General features: G+C 34.8%; 1 protein-coding gene across 1 annotated transcript; it reads left to right on the forward strand.

The window, feature by feature from the left end:
* Positions 1–2,156: 2,156 nt before the first annotated feature.
* Positions 2,157–4,063, forward strand: LOC131161575 (MLP-like protein 43). The gene is given in 3 exon segments (XM_058117416.1): positions 2,157–2,447; positions 3,454–3,642; positions 3,645–4,063. Coding segments are annotated over 3 exon segments (465 nt in total). The 5' UTR covers positions 2,157–2,248; the 3' UTR covers positions 3,722–4,063.
* The last annotated feature ends 9,740 nt before the right edge of the window (positions 4,064–13,803 follow it).

The following is a 13,803-nucleotide window of genomic DNA, read 5'->3' on the forward strand; positions in this document are numbered from 1 at the left end:
CCACACTTTGATGCAGCACACAGAGTCTTACGGTACATTAAGAAATCTCCAGGCCAGGGGCTTTTCTTGTTGGCTTCTAGTGAAATTCAACTCCATGCATACTGTGATGCAGATTGGGCACGCTGCAGGGACACTAGACTATCAATCACCGGGTATTGCATCCTGCTCGAAAAATCACTCACTTTCTGGAAGACCAAGAAGCAAACAACGGTCTCTCGCTCCTCAATTGAAGTAGAGTATAGATCTATGGCCTCTACATGTTGTGAGGTCACTTGGTTAAAATATTTACTCTCATATCTTGCAATGACATATTCTAAACCAGTCAGACTATACTATGATAATAAAGCTGCTATACATATAGCCTCAAATCCAGTGTTTCATGAACAAACCAAGTACATCGAGATAGATTTTCATGTGGTTTGAGGAGAACTCCAAAATGGGATCATTCAAACAATCCATACGCACACAAGCCAGCAACCCGATGATTTATTTACCAAAACTCTTGGAGTTGCACAATTTAACTACCTACTCAACAAGTTGGGTGTTATAAATATCCACGCCAACTTGAGGGGGAGTGTTGAGGAAGACCACAAATCAAAGAACAAACATGAGGCCTCAATTACGTGATATTTCTTTTTGAGAAAAGTCAGCAAATCTCGTTATTATAGAAAGGAGCTGGAAATTAATTTAGGATTAATTTTGTATTTATTCCATTGTTCCCCAATTATAAGTATAAATAGGGGTTGTAAATTGTTGTTAGATATACAATTTTTGAACAAATTTTTTTCTTTTATATTCTTCTTCCTTTAATTTTTCACAGATATTTTACAATAAAACATGAGTTTTTTGCATTTGATTATGTATTATTGTACCCGTACATATGAGCATCAATGGTAGCTGGATTGTCATTCAAGTCAACAAGGCAGCCTTCACTAACCCAACAGTCACCACAAGAGTCCAGCTCCCACCTTTCAAGCCGTCCTTCCTACGAGAGATTAAGACATGTACAGTAGGTTGTAAAACTCGATTAATTTTTGTGGGCAAAATTAGTAAATGGTAGTCTTGGAATGTTTGAATTTCTTCGGTGCCTTTTGCCTTTACATGTCTAGGCTCAGACGTGATGCTTTTTCTTAGCTCCACGGACACTAATGGCTCTTCGAGATCACATTGTATGTATAATAGAATATATATGAACACAACATGGATGTAGCCTTTTAAATTCATCCTTAGTGTTATCTATATCTGTTTAATTATTTGATCCCATCACACGTCTAATAATAATGCAGCAAAATCATGTCACATCTAATAATAATGCAACAAAATCATGAATTTTTCTTGGTGTAAGGTCTATTTCTCTGTTCACTAGGCTACTCTATGGGGGGACATATAGCTAGATATAGACAGGACATTAAGTAATGAATATGATATATTAACCAAAATAGTAATGAATATATATATATATATATATATATATTGAAATTTTAATCTACCCCACTTTAATTAATTTACCATATTCATTACTACTTTGGTTAATTTACCATATTCATTACTTAATGTCCTGTCTATATCTAGCTATATGTCCCCCATAGAGTAGCCCAGTGCACAAGAAATGAACCTTACACCAAGAAAAATTCATGATTTTGCTGCATTATTATTAGACGTGAACACAACATGGATGTAGCCTTTTAAATTCATCATTACATTCTCTGACTTTTCTATATCTGTTTAATTATTTGGTCCCATTACATGTTGTCACATCTAATAATAATGCAACAAAATCATGTCATGTCTAATAATAATGCAGCAAAATCTTGAATTTTTCTTGGTGTAAGGTCCATTTCTCTGTGCACTGGGCTACTCTATGGGGACATATAACTAGATATAGACAGGACACTAAGTAAGGAATATGGTAAATTAACCAAAGTAGTAATGAATATGGTAAACTAATTAAAGTGGCGTGGATTGAAATTTTAATATATATATGTATAGAGAGAGAGAGAGAGAGAGAGAGAGAGAGAGAGAGAGAGAGACATGACATTAATTAATGAATATGTTAAATTAATTAAATTGAGATTCAGACTGATAGTGAAGTTGATAGAAAGAAAAGTTCTATTTAAAGGGGAGGCTATAACGTTTTCTTCACCAACTAGCTTGTGAGCTCCGAAACTGATCAACCTTGTTACATACTATATAGTTTGTTTTGGGATCGATCAAAGGGTGGTGTAAGTGCAGAGAGAGGTCGAGCAGAATGGCTGCAGGAACTGGGATTGTGGAGAAGTTGGAGGCAGAATTGGAGATCAAGGCTTCTGCTGACCATTTTCATGACATCTTAAGCTCTAAACCTCACCACCTATCCAACGTCTGTCCTGAAAAAGTTCAGAGTTGTGATATCCATGAGGGTGAATGGGGCAAGGAGAGCTCTGTTATCTACTGGAAGTACGTCCTTGGTAAGCTAGCCTCTACACACGCACGCACACACACACACACACACTATACATGTTTTGAAATACTTTGAATATATATAGTAACTATTGATAAAGTAAAAAGAAGAAAAAATGATATACTGTCTTATTTAATTTGATGAGTTTGTTTTAATTCTACAATGAGAAAGCAGATCCCTAATTTTTATGGAATTTCCATTTATAGGTGTTGTAATAGTATTGATTTGAGCTGACCATGTATTTTCTTTAGGTTGGTTTGATCAAGAATTTCGTTTAAAAAAGAAGAAAAATAAAAAGAAAATTTATTTTTCATTATTTTTTCTCTTTACATCACATAATATAAAAAATGAAATTTTTTCTTGGTAATATAATTAAAAGTTAAGAAAAATCAAATGTTATTCATGTGTAATATTTTTAAAATATTACTAGGTTATTATATATTTTATTTTTCTTTTTTACTTTTCTTGATAACCAAATAAAAAATTTTCAATTTTTTTAATATTTTTATTTATTTTCTCTCATATTCTAAACAGGCCCTTAAAGCTAAAATAGGATTAATGATTTCTTTTTTGAGAAAAAGGAATTAAGAAAATCATTGATATTTGTTTAATTAATTTGGGTCTGGTTATCCATGAGTAAACATAAGTTATTAACTTTTGACTACATCTAAGTAATTAATTGCATGAATACTTAAACTTGGCTCGATTCTTTTTCAAACATATAACATAGAATTTTTGGTTTAATATACACAAGCGGGCAATATTTTGACTCAAACGTTGAGTCCAATTATGTCATAACTCATATATCCTCACTGAATTAATTGAACATTTAAGAATGGAAAGTTAATCTAAAAATTTTTAACAAAAAACATATCAAAATTAAAAGAAAAAATAAAATAAAATTTGCTTTCATTGATTTATTTTTTTTTTTTTTTTACTCTATGTTTTTTTAATTTTCAAACATTTCTGAGTGACTCCCCGTGTTTGGTGGCCGACAACAAATAATAAAATAGACGGGAAAGCTTGTGTGGCGAAACAAATAGTAGAAGTCATAGACAGTGAGAAGAACTCAATAACATGGAAAGTGATAGAGGGAGAATTGCTAGAGGACTACAAGAGCTTCAAGCTCATTGTTCAAGCTACCCCGAAGGGTGAGACTACGTTGGTAAAATGGACCCTCGAATTTGAGAAGCTGAAGGAACATGACCTGAGCCCAAAAAAGAGTTAGACTTCTTGATTCATCTCACAAAAGATATTGAAGACCACCTTGTTAAAGCTTAAGATATATATATTATTAAGTATTGTTCCATAATTCTAAGTTTTGCATGTATAATAAAGTAGTGTTTGGGATGTTGATTCTAAATTTGAAATTTGTATTAAGCCAAATTAAAAATACTATGTAAGGGTTTAGGAAGGTTTCTTGTATTAATTTGCTCCCTTGTATGGTATCCGCCCATCCATAATTAAGTATCATGTATTTTGCTAGTAACGTGAGCATGGGTTGGCTGCAATCTGTATTTGGTGAGGTGAGGTAATTATTAATAGCTATTAAATGTGGGCTAGCCTGCTGTGTGGATGAGAAGACGAATCTTTCAATAGAGATTTATGATGTTGTATGTCTAATATTGTTTCCTAGTGCAATTTCCTCCATTCGATTTATTTATTTATTGTGTAGCAAAGCTTAATTGAGCAAAGACTGGCATATCTCAAGGGCTGTGTTCGTGTAGATGGAAAAAAATCAGGCTTTGAATCTTCATAATATTCAGTCCGTGCTATATTTAGGAAAGAGAAAAATTATTATTATTATTATTATTATTATTATTATTATTATTATTATGTGTTCAGGAAAATATAATTTTAAAATTTGAATCTATATTTGTGTGATTATATAAAATTATTTTAATTTTTAAAAAATTTACATAAATTTAAATCTAAGCCCAAAATTGATTCTTTCAAAGATTATCTTTAAAAAATATCTATCTCAAACATCTAAATGGAAGAAAAATGGATGCAAAGACTTAGTAAGGATGGAGATAGGCTTGAAAGTAGAATAGAGGAAACAACTCATACATACTTATCGGTTGTCTTGCGTAAATGGAGATAACCATGATAAATGAACCTACTAGTATCAAGAATGAAAATTTTCTTCTAGAATTCTAACCATAATAAAGGAGCCTTTTAATGATTAATGTCACACCCTAAACCCGGTAATGGGATTCAGGGGTGAATTAGTAACTTAACATGTCTCTGTATTATACAAAATACCAATGATACTATAACGAATGAGGGTCTGATCCTATGAGGATCCCGTACACCCTATACACATTCACATACATGACATATACGTAGCGAAAATTGTTCTTTCTATACATACATTATACCATACTAGAGTCTATACAAAAAGAGTTTAAGCTTCATAATACAAAACATCAACTCAGGTACCAGCCAAAACCCAAAACGAGAACCCGATATAGTCCTAGTACTTACACAAGTATTTCACGCAGTACACCGACCACTACGCTCCCAACACAAGGATGCTAGTTTCAGTTACTCGAAGGACCTGAAAATATGTACGTACGATAGGAGTGAGACACCTCTCAGTAAGGCAGATACAAGTATATAGGTGTGTGGCATATGAGTGTCATCATGACATATAACATACAGAGTTCAATACTGTAACGACCTGCTTAATTTATCATATAATAAAACATATTTAATAATAAGGTCAACCCGAACCCAAGGGTAACAGGAACTCATCTAACATTCACAACGGAAACCTATGCAGCATTTAATGTAAATCACATGCTCATAACCACAAATACATAATACCAAAGTTATTACATTCCCAAATATCTATATTTATATACAATCTCCCAAAATACAAAAATAACTCTAAAATCTCACATCAAAATCTCTTGATCCTAGTTCAAACTTAACCTTCTAGTTCAAACTTACCCTCCTAGTAAGGTAGCACAACAGACTCAATGGCGGCCTCGACCCGCCGGTCCTTCTAGGTTTCTTGAAAATTATTTAAATTCAGGGGTGAGACACTTCTCATTAAGGGAAAAGAAAATAAATACAACTGTGTGATAACATGAATATTTAATGCTATAATACATATACAATACATTTAATATGCTGGTAAACATTCCTCATATCATAATGGAATAATCATATACTTTCATAATTACTAATAATTCATACTGATAACGAAACGTCGGATATAATTGATAATACTGAAAATTCACCCAAGATGAATAGCTAGCTAATGTCATGTATTACCCCCCATGACGGGTCGTACAACCTGAAGGCGGGACCCGACAATGGCTGGCTGACCACCACAGAGTCAAAAATGTCTGTAAGGACGATGGACCCGCCACACCCTGGTCCGGACTACCAATGGACGTCTACAACTTTACATTGAAAGCCACATCGACTATCCATCTCCCACCCCTTTGTGGGGCGGTTAGCACAAATCTAAACATAATATCTTATCTGTATAGCAACGGTATCGTGCCCCTGTAACTAAACTGAACTATCATCCAGATTCTGATAATACATAATACAAGATAATATACAGTTTAACATAAATAGATTAATAGCATGTTCTGTAATAATGTAAAAAATACAGCCTTGCGCCGTTTACTTTCATATCTGTGACCTTACGCTAAAATCATATATACGGCCTTGCGTCGAAATCATATATCATACACGGCCTTGCGTCGGCTATCAATCATGGCTTTGCACCGAACATTTTGTAAATATTGTTCTGAATAAATAATTCATTTATCATGTATTTTGAAACCATAATGTACTGCATTATCTCATAATCTGTAAAAACGTGTTTATTCGTAAAATTTCCATAACATAATACTTTTCAGGTAAAATAATATTCATGCCACACAATGCTGAATAAACCGTACATTCCATTCTAAAAATCATATTTCCTGGCATATCATACTAATATATATACATTTCAACATAATAGCAGTATTTTCACAAACATGCATTATTACCAATCTCTTCATATATATTATACATGCTTCGTGAAAATAAAGTTGCTAATAAATAATAATAATATAATTTGCATGGAAAATAACTGCTTTTTTTTATTCCCTTATCTAACACTGAGAGAAACCCCCTAAAAACTCCACTCATCCTGTACCCACAGGGTTTCCCGTTCAACACCCTGAATTTAACAACTCCCAGAACTAAATTTCAGTATTTTTCCATGAATAACATTTCCTACAACTATGGGAAGACCAAATTTTGCATAAAAAGTCTTACCTCAACTTAGAGATGAATTTCAACTCAATCCCACCAACAATCCGCTATAGAAAATTTGGAGAGAACTTCCCTAGGAACGTCGTGGTGGCCTCAGATCGTCGATCTAGTGAACGATGAAGCCGAAATCGATGAGAGAGAAGAGAGAAACTGTAGGGAGGAGAGAGAGAGAGAGAGAGAGAGAGAAAGAGAGAGAGAGAGAGAGAGAGAGAGAGAGAGAGAGAGAGAGATTTCTGCCAATTTTTCTGCATAAAATCTGAGGTTTACACTATTTATAACATGAGCTTCGTCGACGAGACACATAACCTCGTCGATGAGGTTAAGAGGCAATTCGTCGACGAACTCTCCCCTTCGTTGACGAAATTCAGAGGCCCAAATATCCTCTCGGTATCTTCTCGTCAATGAAACACACCTTCGTCGACAAGCTCATAATGCAATGTCATCGATGCCTGCTGCCTCCTGCCTCCTCCTGTTATGTTTCTCATTTACCCCTTTCTTATTATTTAAATACCATTATTCTTCGGGTCATTACAGTTCCAGTTCCAGTATTTTCACAAAACAGTCCAGTATAGTGCTCATCACACACACAAACACACATGATCAAATAACCCGATGTCGTCACACCCTTCGGCTCGAAAACAACCTGCATTACATGGCGTCCCCGACACATGGTGTAGCCCTAGGCTCCCATGACATCGTACTGGTACAACTAGTGGATCCACAGCCTTCGCTGATCAGCCGAAAAGGCTCATGCCTTTGAATATAGAGCCAGACACTCTTGCCACTGGCAAGTGGTATTTCACACCCTCGGATATAGAGTCGGACACTCTTTCACAACCTAGAACAATTCGGAACCCCATTCCTATATCTCATTTCAGAAAATCACAACTCATGCATGTTCATATAACAATTCATTCCACACTCATTTGGTAATCTCAACAATCATGATTTTCAAAATATAGTTCAAAACAAGTCAAGGTACGACCATCTCCATAACACAATATATATCACAATATATCCACGGTTTTCCAAAAAAACCAGAGATGCGACCTAATGCCCATTTTTTCCCAAAACTGTAACATGAAAATCCCATAATTTTACCTGTTAGATTTCCCCAAATAAGTAGTCAAAACACACACAAGATCGTGAACCATAGTTCTACCAAATTTGATTTCAAAAATAACTTATATAAACAGAATCCCCTTACCTTTCCCCAAAAATCCAAACCCAAACTCTACGGCTCCTAAACAGCAAATCAAGTTCCCAAAACCTACAAATCAAAGTACAAAACTTACTTACAATTCCATTCCCTACAAAACTACCAAAATGGAAATGAAAATCGAGTCTTACCTCGATTTTTGGTTAAAACCCGAAAACTCTCGAAACGAAGATCCGTTCCACAAATCTCAAAGAGAATCCTTCCCTAATCCTCAGAGAAACGTCGGATCGTCAATTCTAACAATGTACAATGAAGAAATCTAGATAGAGAGAGTGGAGTTTGAGCTCTTAGAGAGAGGGAGAGAAAACTTGATAACTTAACTTCTAAGCAAAGAAAATGATATTTATAGCACCTTTGACTCGGCCAACCTCGTCGACAAGGCGGAGTCTTCGTCAACGAGTCAATGTAGACAGTTCGTCGACGAAGCGGTGGCCTCGTCGATGAGCTTGAGATTTTCGGATTTCCTGAAACCTCTCGGCTTCTCCTCATCGAGGAGCACCTGCAATTCGTCATCGAACAGCAGAAGGGCCGTCGTCGACAAAGCCTACTCAATTTACCGTTTTACCCTTCTCTTATTTATTTATTCCAAGTCCCATGGATCAGGTTCTTACAACCTCCCCTCCTTACAAAAATTTCGTCCTTGAAATTTGTAATCTCTCATTTACAAACTCCTCCACATAATCAAACATACATTCTTGACTCCAAGAAAGAACTGGCGGCTACTACAAGGCAGCCCCATCACAATACATACATACCCTCACTTATGGCGAAGGAATACTGTGGTTACATACATACATCATCTAAAGAGTTCACAATAACACAATCCCAACAACGAACCACCTATCCCAATATCATAGTAGGGTAATACACACATACTCACTGTTTCTACTATCAAATCACAACTCAGAACAACTATGAATACTTCCAGCATATCTCTGCTTCCAATTCCCAAGAAGCTTTCTCAACCTTGTGATTCCGCCACAATACCTTCACTAGCGGTATATCCTTGGTATGTAACTTCTGAACTTTATGGTCCATAATCTGAACGGGTACTTCTTCGTACGCTAAAGTATCCCAGTTGCCAAGTTCTCATAACTAATAACATGCGATGGATCCGATATGTACCTCCTCAGCATGGATACGTGGAACACATCGTGAATCCTCGAGAGTGCTGGAGGTAGTGCAATCTTGTAGGCTACTGGACCCACTCGCTCAAGAACCTCGAATGGTCTAATATACCTCGGGCTTAGCTTGCCCTTCTTCCCAAATCTTATCACCCCTTTCATCGGAGCGACCCTCAGGAATATCTTACCCCCTATCTCGAATTCCAACTCACAGCGGTGAACATCCGAGTAACTCTTCTGCCGAGTCTAAGCCGATTTAATCCTATCCTGGATCAAAACCACCTTCTCAGATGACAGGATTGTGTGGATCAAAAGTGGGATCTAGCAATGATTGGCCGACCATGCTAAATCAAACTTAAGTCTATAAGTACGATGGGTCTGTTCCACCTGTGCTGGTCAACCAGGGGAACTACGACACTCCCATAAAGTCACATCAACTGTCATCTCCCACACTCTACATAAGATGTGTGGTAGCAATGACATATTCATAATCATAAACATATAGCTATGGTACCGTGCTTCATAAAACTAAATTAAGCTATCCAGGTTCCAATAACATATAATATATTCCATATTAAAACATAGTTGTTTCGTAATTCAGAATAATATTTGACATAAACATACTTCAAGACTTCTTACATATCATACATAATCACGGAATTTTCGCCAGCATAATTCATAACGTGATAATCATAAATTCTTACATTGTTTAACATAATCTTTAAAACAATTTTCCTGTACTGTTTTTAGGGTTTTCCTAAAAACTGCTATAACATACTTACCTGTGAAAACTCATAATATTTCAATATTGCATAATTTCATAAAAATATTGTACTCATGCCATACAAATATACATAACCTTATAAACTCATAATTAATTCTGAAATCATATTTCCATGTAAAACATGCTTAAATAATTTCCCTGTTCAACAGCAGTAATCCCAAACATAGTTCTAAATCATACATATTTTCCTAGAAATAAATGTTATATACTAATAAATAATTTCATGAAAAGTCTGACTTAATTTATCCCTTTACCCAACTTACTGTGAAGCCCACAAAATACTCCAAATCTATACCTGTGTGTTCCCCAGCTCAACGCCCTGAAATTGCATTTTCTCTAACCAAACTTCAGTATAATACTATCTAAAGCATTTTCACTAGTCCAACAACACCAAATAACTTATAAAGCTTAAAATAACTAACTTACCCAGATTTTGGGATGGTGCCCAAGTTGGCCTAACCAACGAACTATTCTAGCATACTTAAAGATAATCTTCCTAAAAGTAGCGTGGCGGATTCCGATCTTAGAACCGGCAAAGGACGAAGCCAAAAACTTAGAGAGAAGGAAGGGGAGACAAGTTAGAGAGAGGGAAAGGTTTCGTGAAAATTCTAAAGCTGAAAATCCCGAATTTGGCATATTTATATAGGCAGATTCGTCGATGAGACATGTCACCTCGTCGACGAGTCCATGAAGGGAGTTCGTCGACGAACACCTACTCCTCGTCGACGAGTTTCAGGCCTTGAAATCAACCCTCCTGGTAATATCTCGTCGATGAGACACGCGTCCCCGTCTACGAGTCCAAGAGGTCTACTCGTCGACGAGCATTTTGCTCTCGTCGACGAGACCCGGCTGAAACCCTTTTGAAAATTCCTTTTCTCTCCTCATTTTATTATTCAATTACTATAATTATTCGGGTCTCTACAGCTGATATCTTGTGGAACATATGATCAAATTGCTTATATTTTCACAAAACCACTCAGGCGTGATATTTTTGAAAGACTAAAGACAATACTCAGAATGACAAAGTTAGTAGAATCAAGTTTAACCGGGGATGTTGAAGATTAAACTTGACGGTGGGACGGTGACAACAAAACTTGACGGTGGCAGCTCCACCAACCTAGCAATTTATGTTGAACTTATTAAGCTGCAAGCAACCTACTCCACCTACCAACCTACCTTCGTTGAAGTTAATTCTCACCTACTGTTCTAGCAATTGCTATAAATAGATGTGTGTGTGTGTGTGTGTGTGTAATGTAATATATGGTGTAGAGAGAGACATTAACGAGTGAGAATACAAAAATTTTGTATTTCAAAATCTCCTCTGTAATTTTCAATTTTTATTAAAATTGAAAGAGTTGTTTGCCTCCTCACTGAATTCAATCACAACTAGTGATTGAGTCCCTTTCACCTATAAAAAAAAAATTATCCATAAAATTCATAATACCCATTCAATGTAAAATATATAAGATAGGAATAGATATTTCGATCTATGTATTATGAACTAAATTAAAACTTTTATGTTTGTCATTTTTACACGATGACAATACATTTATTTATGCTATCAAATCTTAATGATCATTCTACTATTAAAATCTAGATATTTTACATATGAGCATCAAGGGCAGCTGGATTGTCATTCAAGTCAACATGGCAGCCTTCATTGACCCAACAGTCACCACAAGAGTCCAGCTCCCATCTTTCAAGCCGTCCTTCCTACGAGAGATTAAGCCATGTACAGCAGGCTGTAAAACTCAATTTATATTTGTGGGCAAAATTAGTATATACCTGGAGGTAGTCCTGGAATGTTTGAATTTCTTCGGTGCCTTCTGCCTTTACATGTCTAGGCTCAAATGTGATGCTTATTCTTAGCTCCACAAACACTAATGGCTCTTCGAGATCACGTTGTTTGTGTGTATATATATTTTGCCTTTTAAATTCATCGTTAGAGTTTTGCTCCCTTCACATGCTGTCACGTCTAATAATAATGCAGCAAAATCATGAATTTTTCTTGGTGTAAGGTCCATCTCTTTCTCTGTGCACTAGGCTACTCTATGGGGAGATATATATATATATCTAGACATAGACGGGACATTATGTAATGAATATGGTAAATTAACCATAGTAGTAGGGGTGTACACGGTTCGTTTCGGTTCAGTTTTGGCCAGAACCAAAAATCGAACCGAAATTTTTGATTTTGGGATTTCCGATCCGAAACCAAAACCAAACCGAACTTATGCTTTAATTGAAAACCAAAAATTTGGCGGTTTGGTTGCGGTTTTTCGGTTTTAAACCGATTTTTTTTTTATAAAAAAAAAAAAATCTTTATTTTTCATAAAGTTGTTGAAAATTTATTGAGCATTTTAATTTTTTTTAGGGACTCATAATTTTAACAAAATAAAATATGTTGGACACTTTTAACAAAAATAACCTTCATTATATATATATATATATATAAAAATCGGTTTTTCGGTTTTTTTGGGTTTGGTTTCAACATAAAACCAAAACCAAAACCGAAACCAAACCTTTTTATTTTTTAAAACCGCAACTAAAACCGAAAATCGAAAAACCAAACCGTTTATGGTTTCGGTTCGGTTTCGGTCCGGTTTTCGATTTTTCGGTAATTTTTGTACACCCCTACATAGTAGTAATGAATATGGTAAATTAATTAAAGTGGGGTAGATTGAAATTTCATTATATATATATATAAAGAGAGAGAGAGAGAGAGAGAGAGAGAGAGAGAGAGAGAGATGACATTAATTAATGAATACGTTAAATTAATTAAAGTGGGATTCAGACTTATAGTGAAGTTGATAGAAAGAAAAGTCTATTTAAAGGGAAGGTTATAACATTTTCTTCACCAACTAGCTTGTGAGCTCTGAAATTGATCAACCTTATTACATACTATATAGTTTGTTTTGGGGTCGATTGAAGGGTGGTTTAAGTGCAGAGAAAGATCGAGCATAATGGCTGTAGGGACTGGGAAGATGGAAAAGTTGGAGGCAGAAGTGGAGATCAAGACTTCTGCTGACCATTTTCATGATACCTGTAGCTCTAAACCTCACCACATATCCAACATCTGTCCCGAAAAAATTCAAAGTTATGATATCCATGAGGGTGAATGGGGCAAGGAGAGCTTTGTTATCTACTGGAAGTACGTCCTCAGTAAGCTAGCCTCTACACACACACGCACACACCCTACACACGTTTTGAAATACTTTGAATATATGTATGTATATATATATATAGTAACTATTGATAAAGTAAAAAGAAGAAAAAATGATATACTGCCTTATTTAATTTGATCAGTTTGTTTTAATTTTACAACGAAGAAGCAGATCCCTAACTTTTATGGAATTTCCATTTGTAGGTGTTGTAATAGTATTGATTTGAACTGACCATGTATTTTCTTTAGGTCGGTTTGATCAAGAATTTTGTTTCAAAAAAAAAAAGAAAAATAAGAAGAAAATGTATATTTCATTATTTTTTTTTCTCTTTACATCACATAATATAAAAAATGAAATTTTTTCTTGGAAATATAATTAAAAGTTAAGAAAAATCAAATGTTATTCATGTGTAATATTTTAAAAATATTATTAGGTTATTATATATTTTATTTTTCTTTTTTACTTTTCTTGATAACCAAATAAAAAATTTTCAATTTTTTTAATATTTTTATTTATTTTCTCTCATATTCTAAACAGGCCCTTAAAGCTAAAATAGGATTAATGATTTCTTTTTTGAGAAAAAGGAATTAAGAAAATCATTGATATTTGTTTAATTAATTTGGGTCTGGTTATCCATGAGTAAACATAGGTTATTAAGTTTTGACTACATCTAAGTAATTAATTGCATGAATACTTAAACTTGGCTCGATTCTTTTTCAAACATATAACATAGAATTTTTGGTTTAATATACACAAGTGGGCAATATTTTGACTCAAACGTTGAGTCC

The sequence above is a fragment of the Malania oleifera genome, chromosome 8 (genome assembly GCF_029873635.1).
Source record: "Malania oleifera isolate guangnan ecotype guangnan chromosome 8, ASM2987363v1, whole genome shotgun sequence".
Taxonomy (NCBI): Eukaryota; Viridiplantae; Streptophyta; class Magnoliopsida; order Santalales; family Ximeniaceae; genus Malania; species Malania oleifera.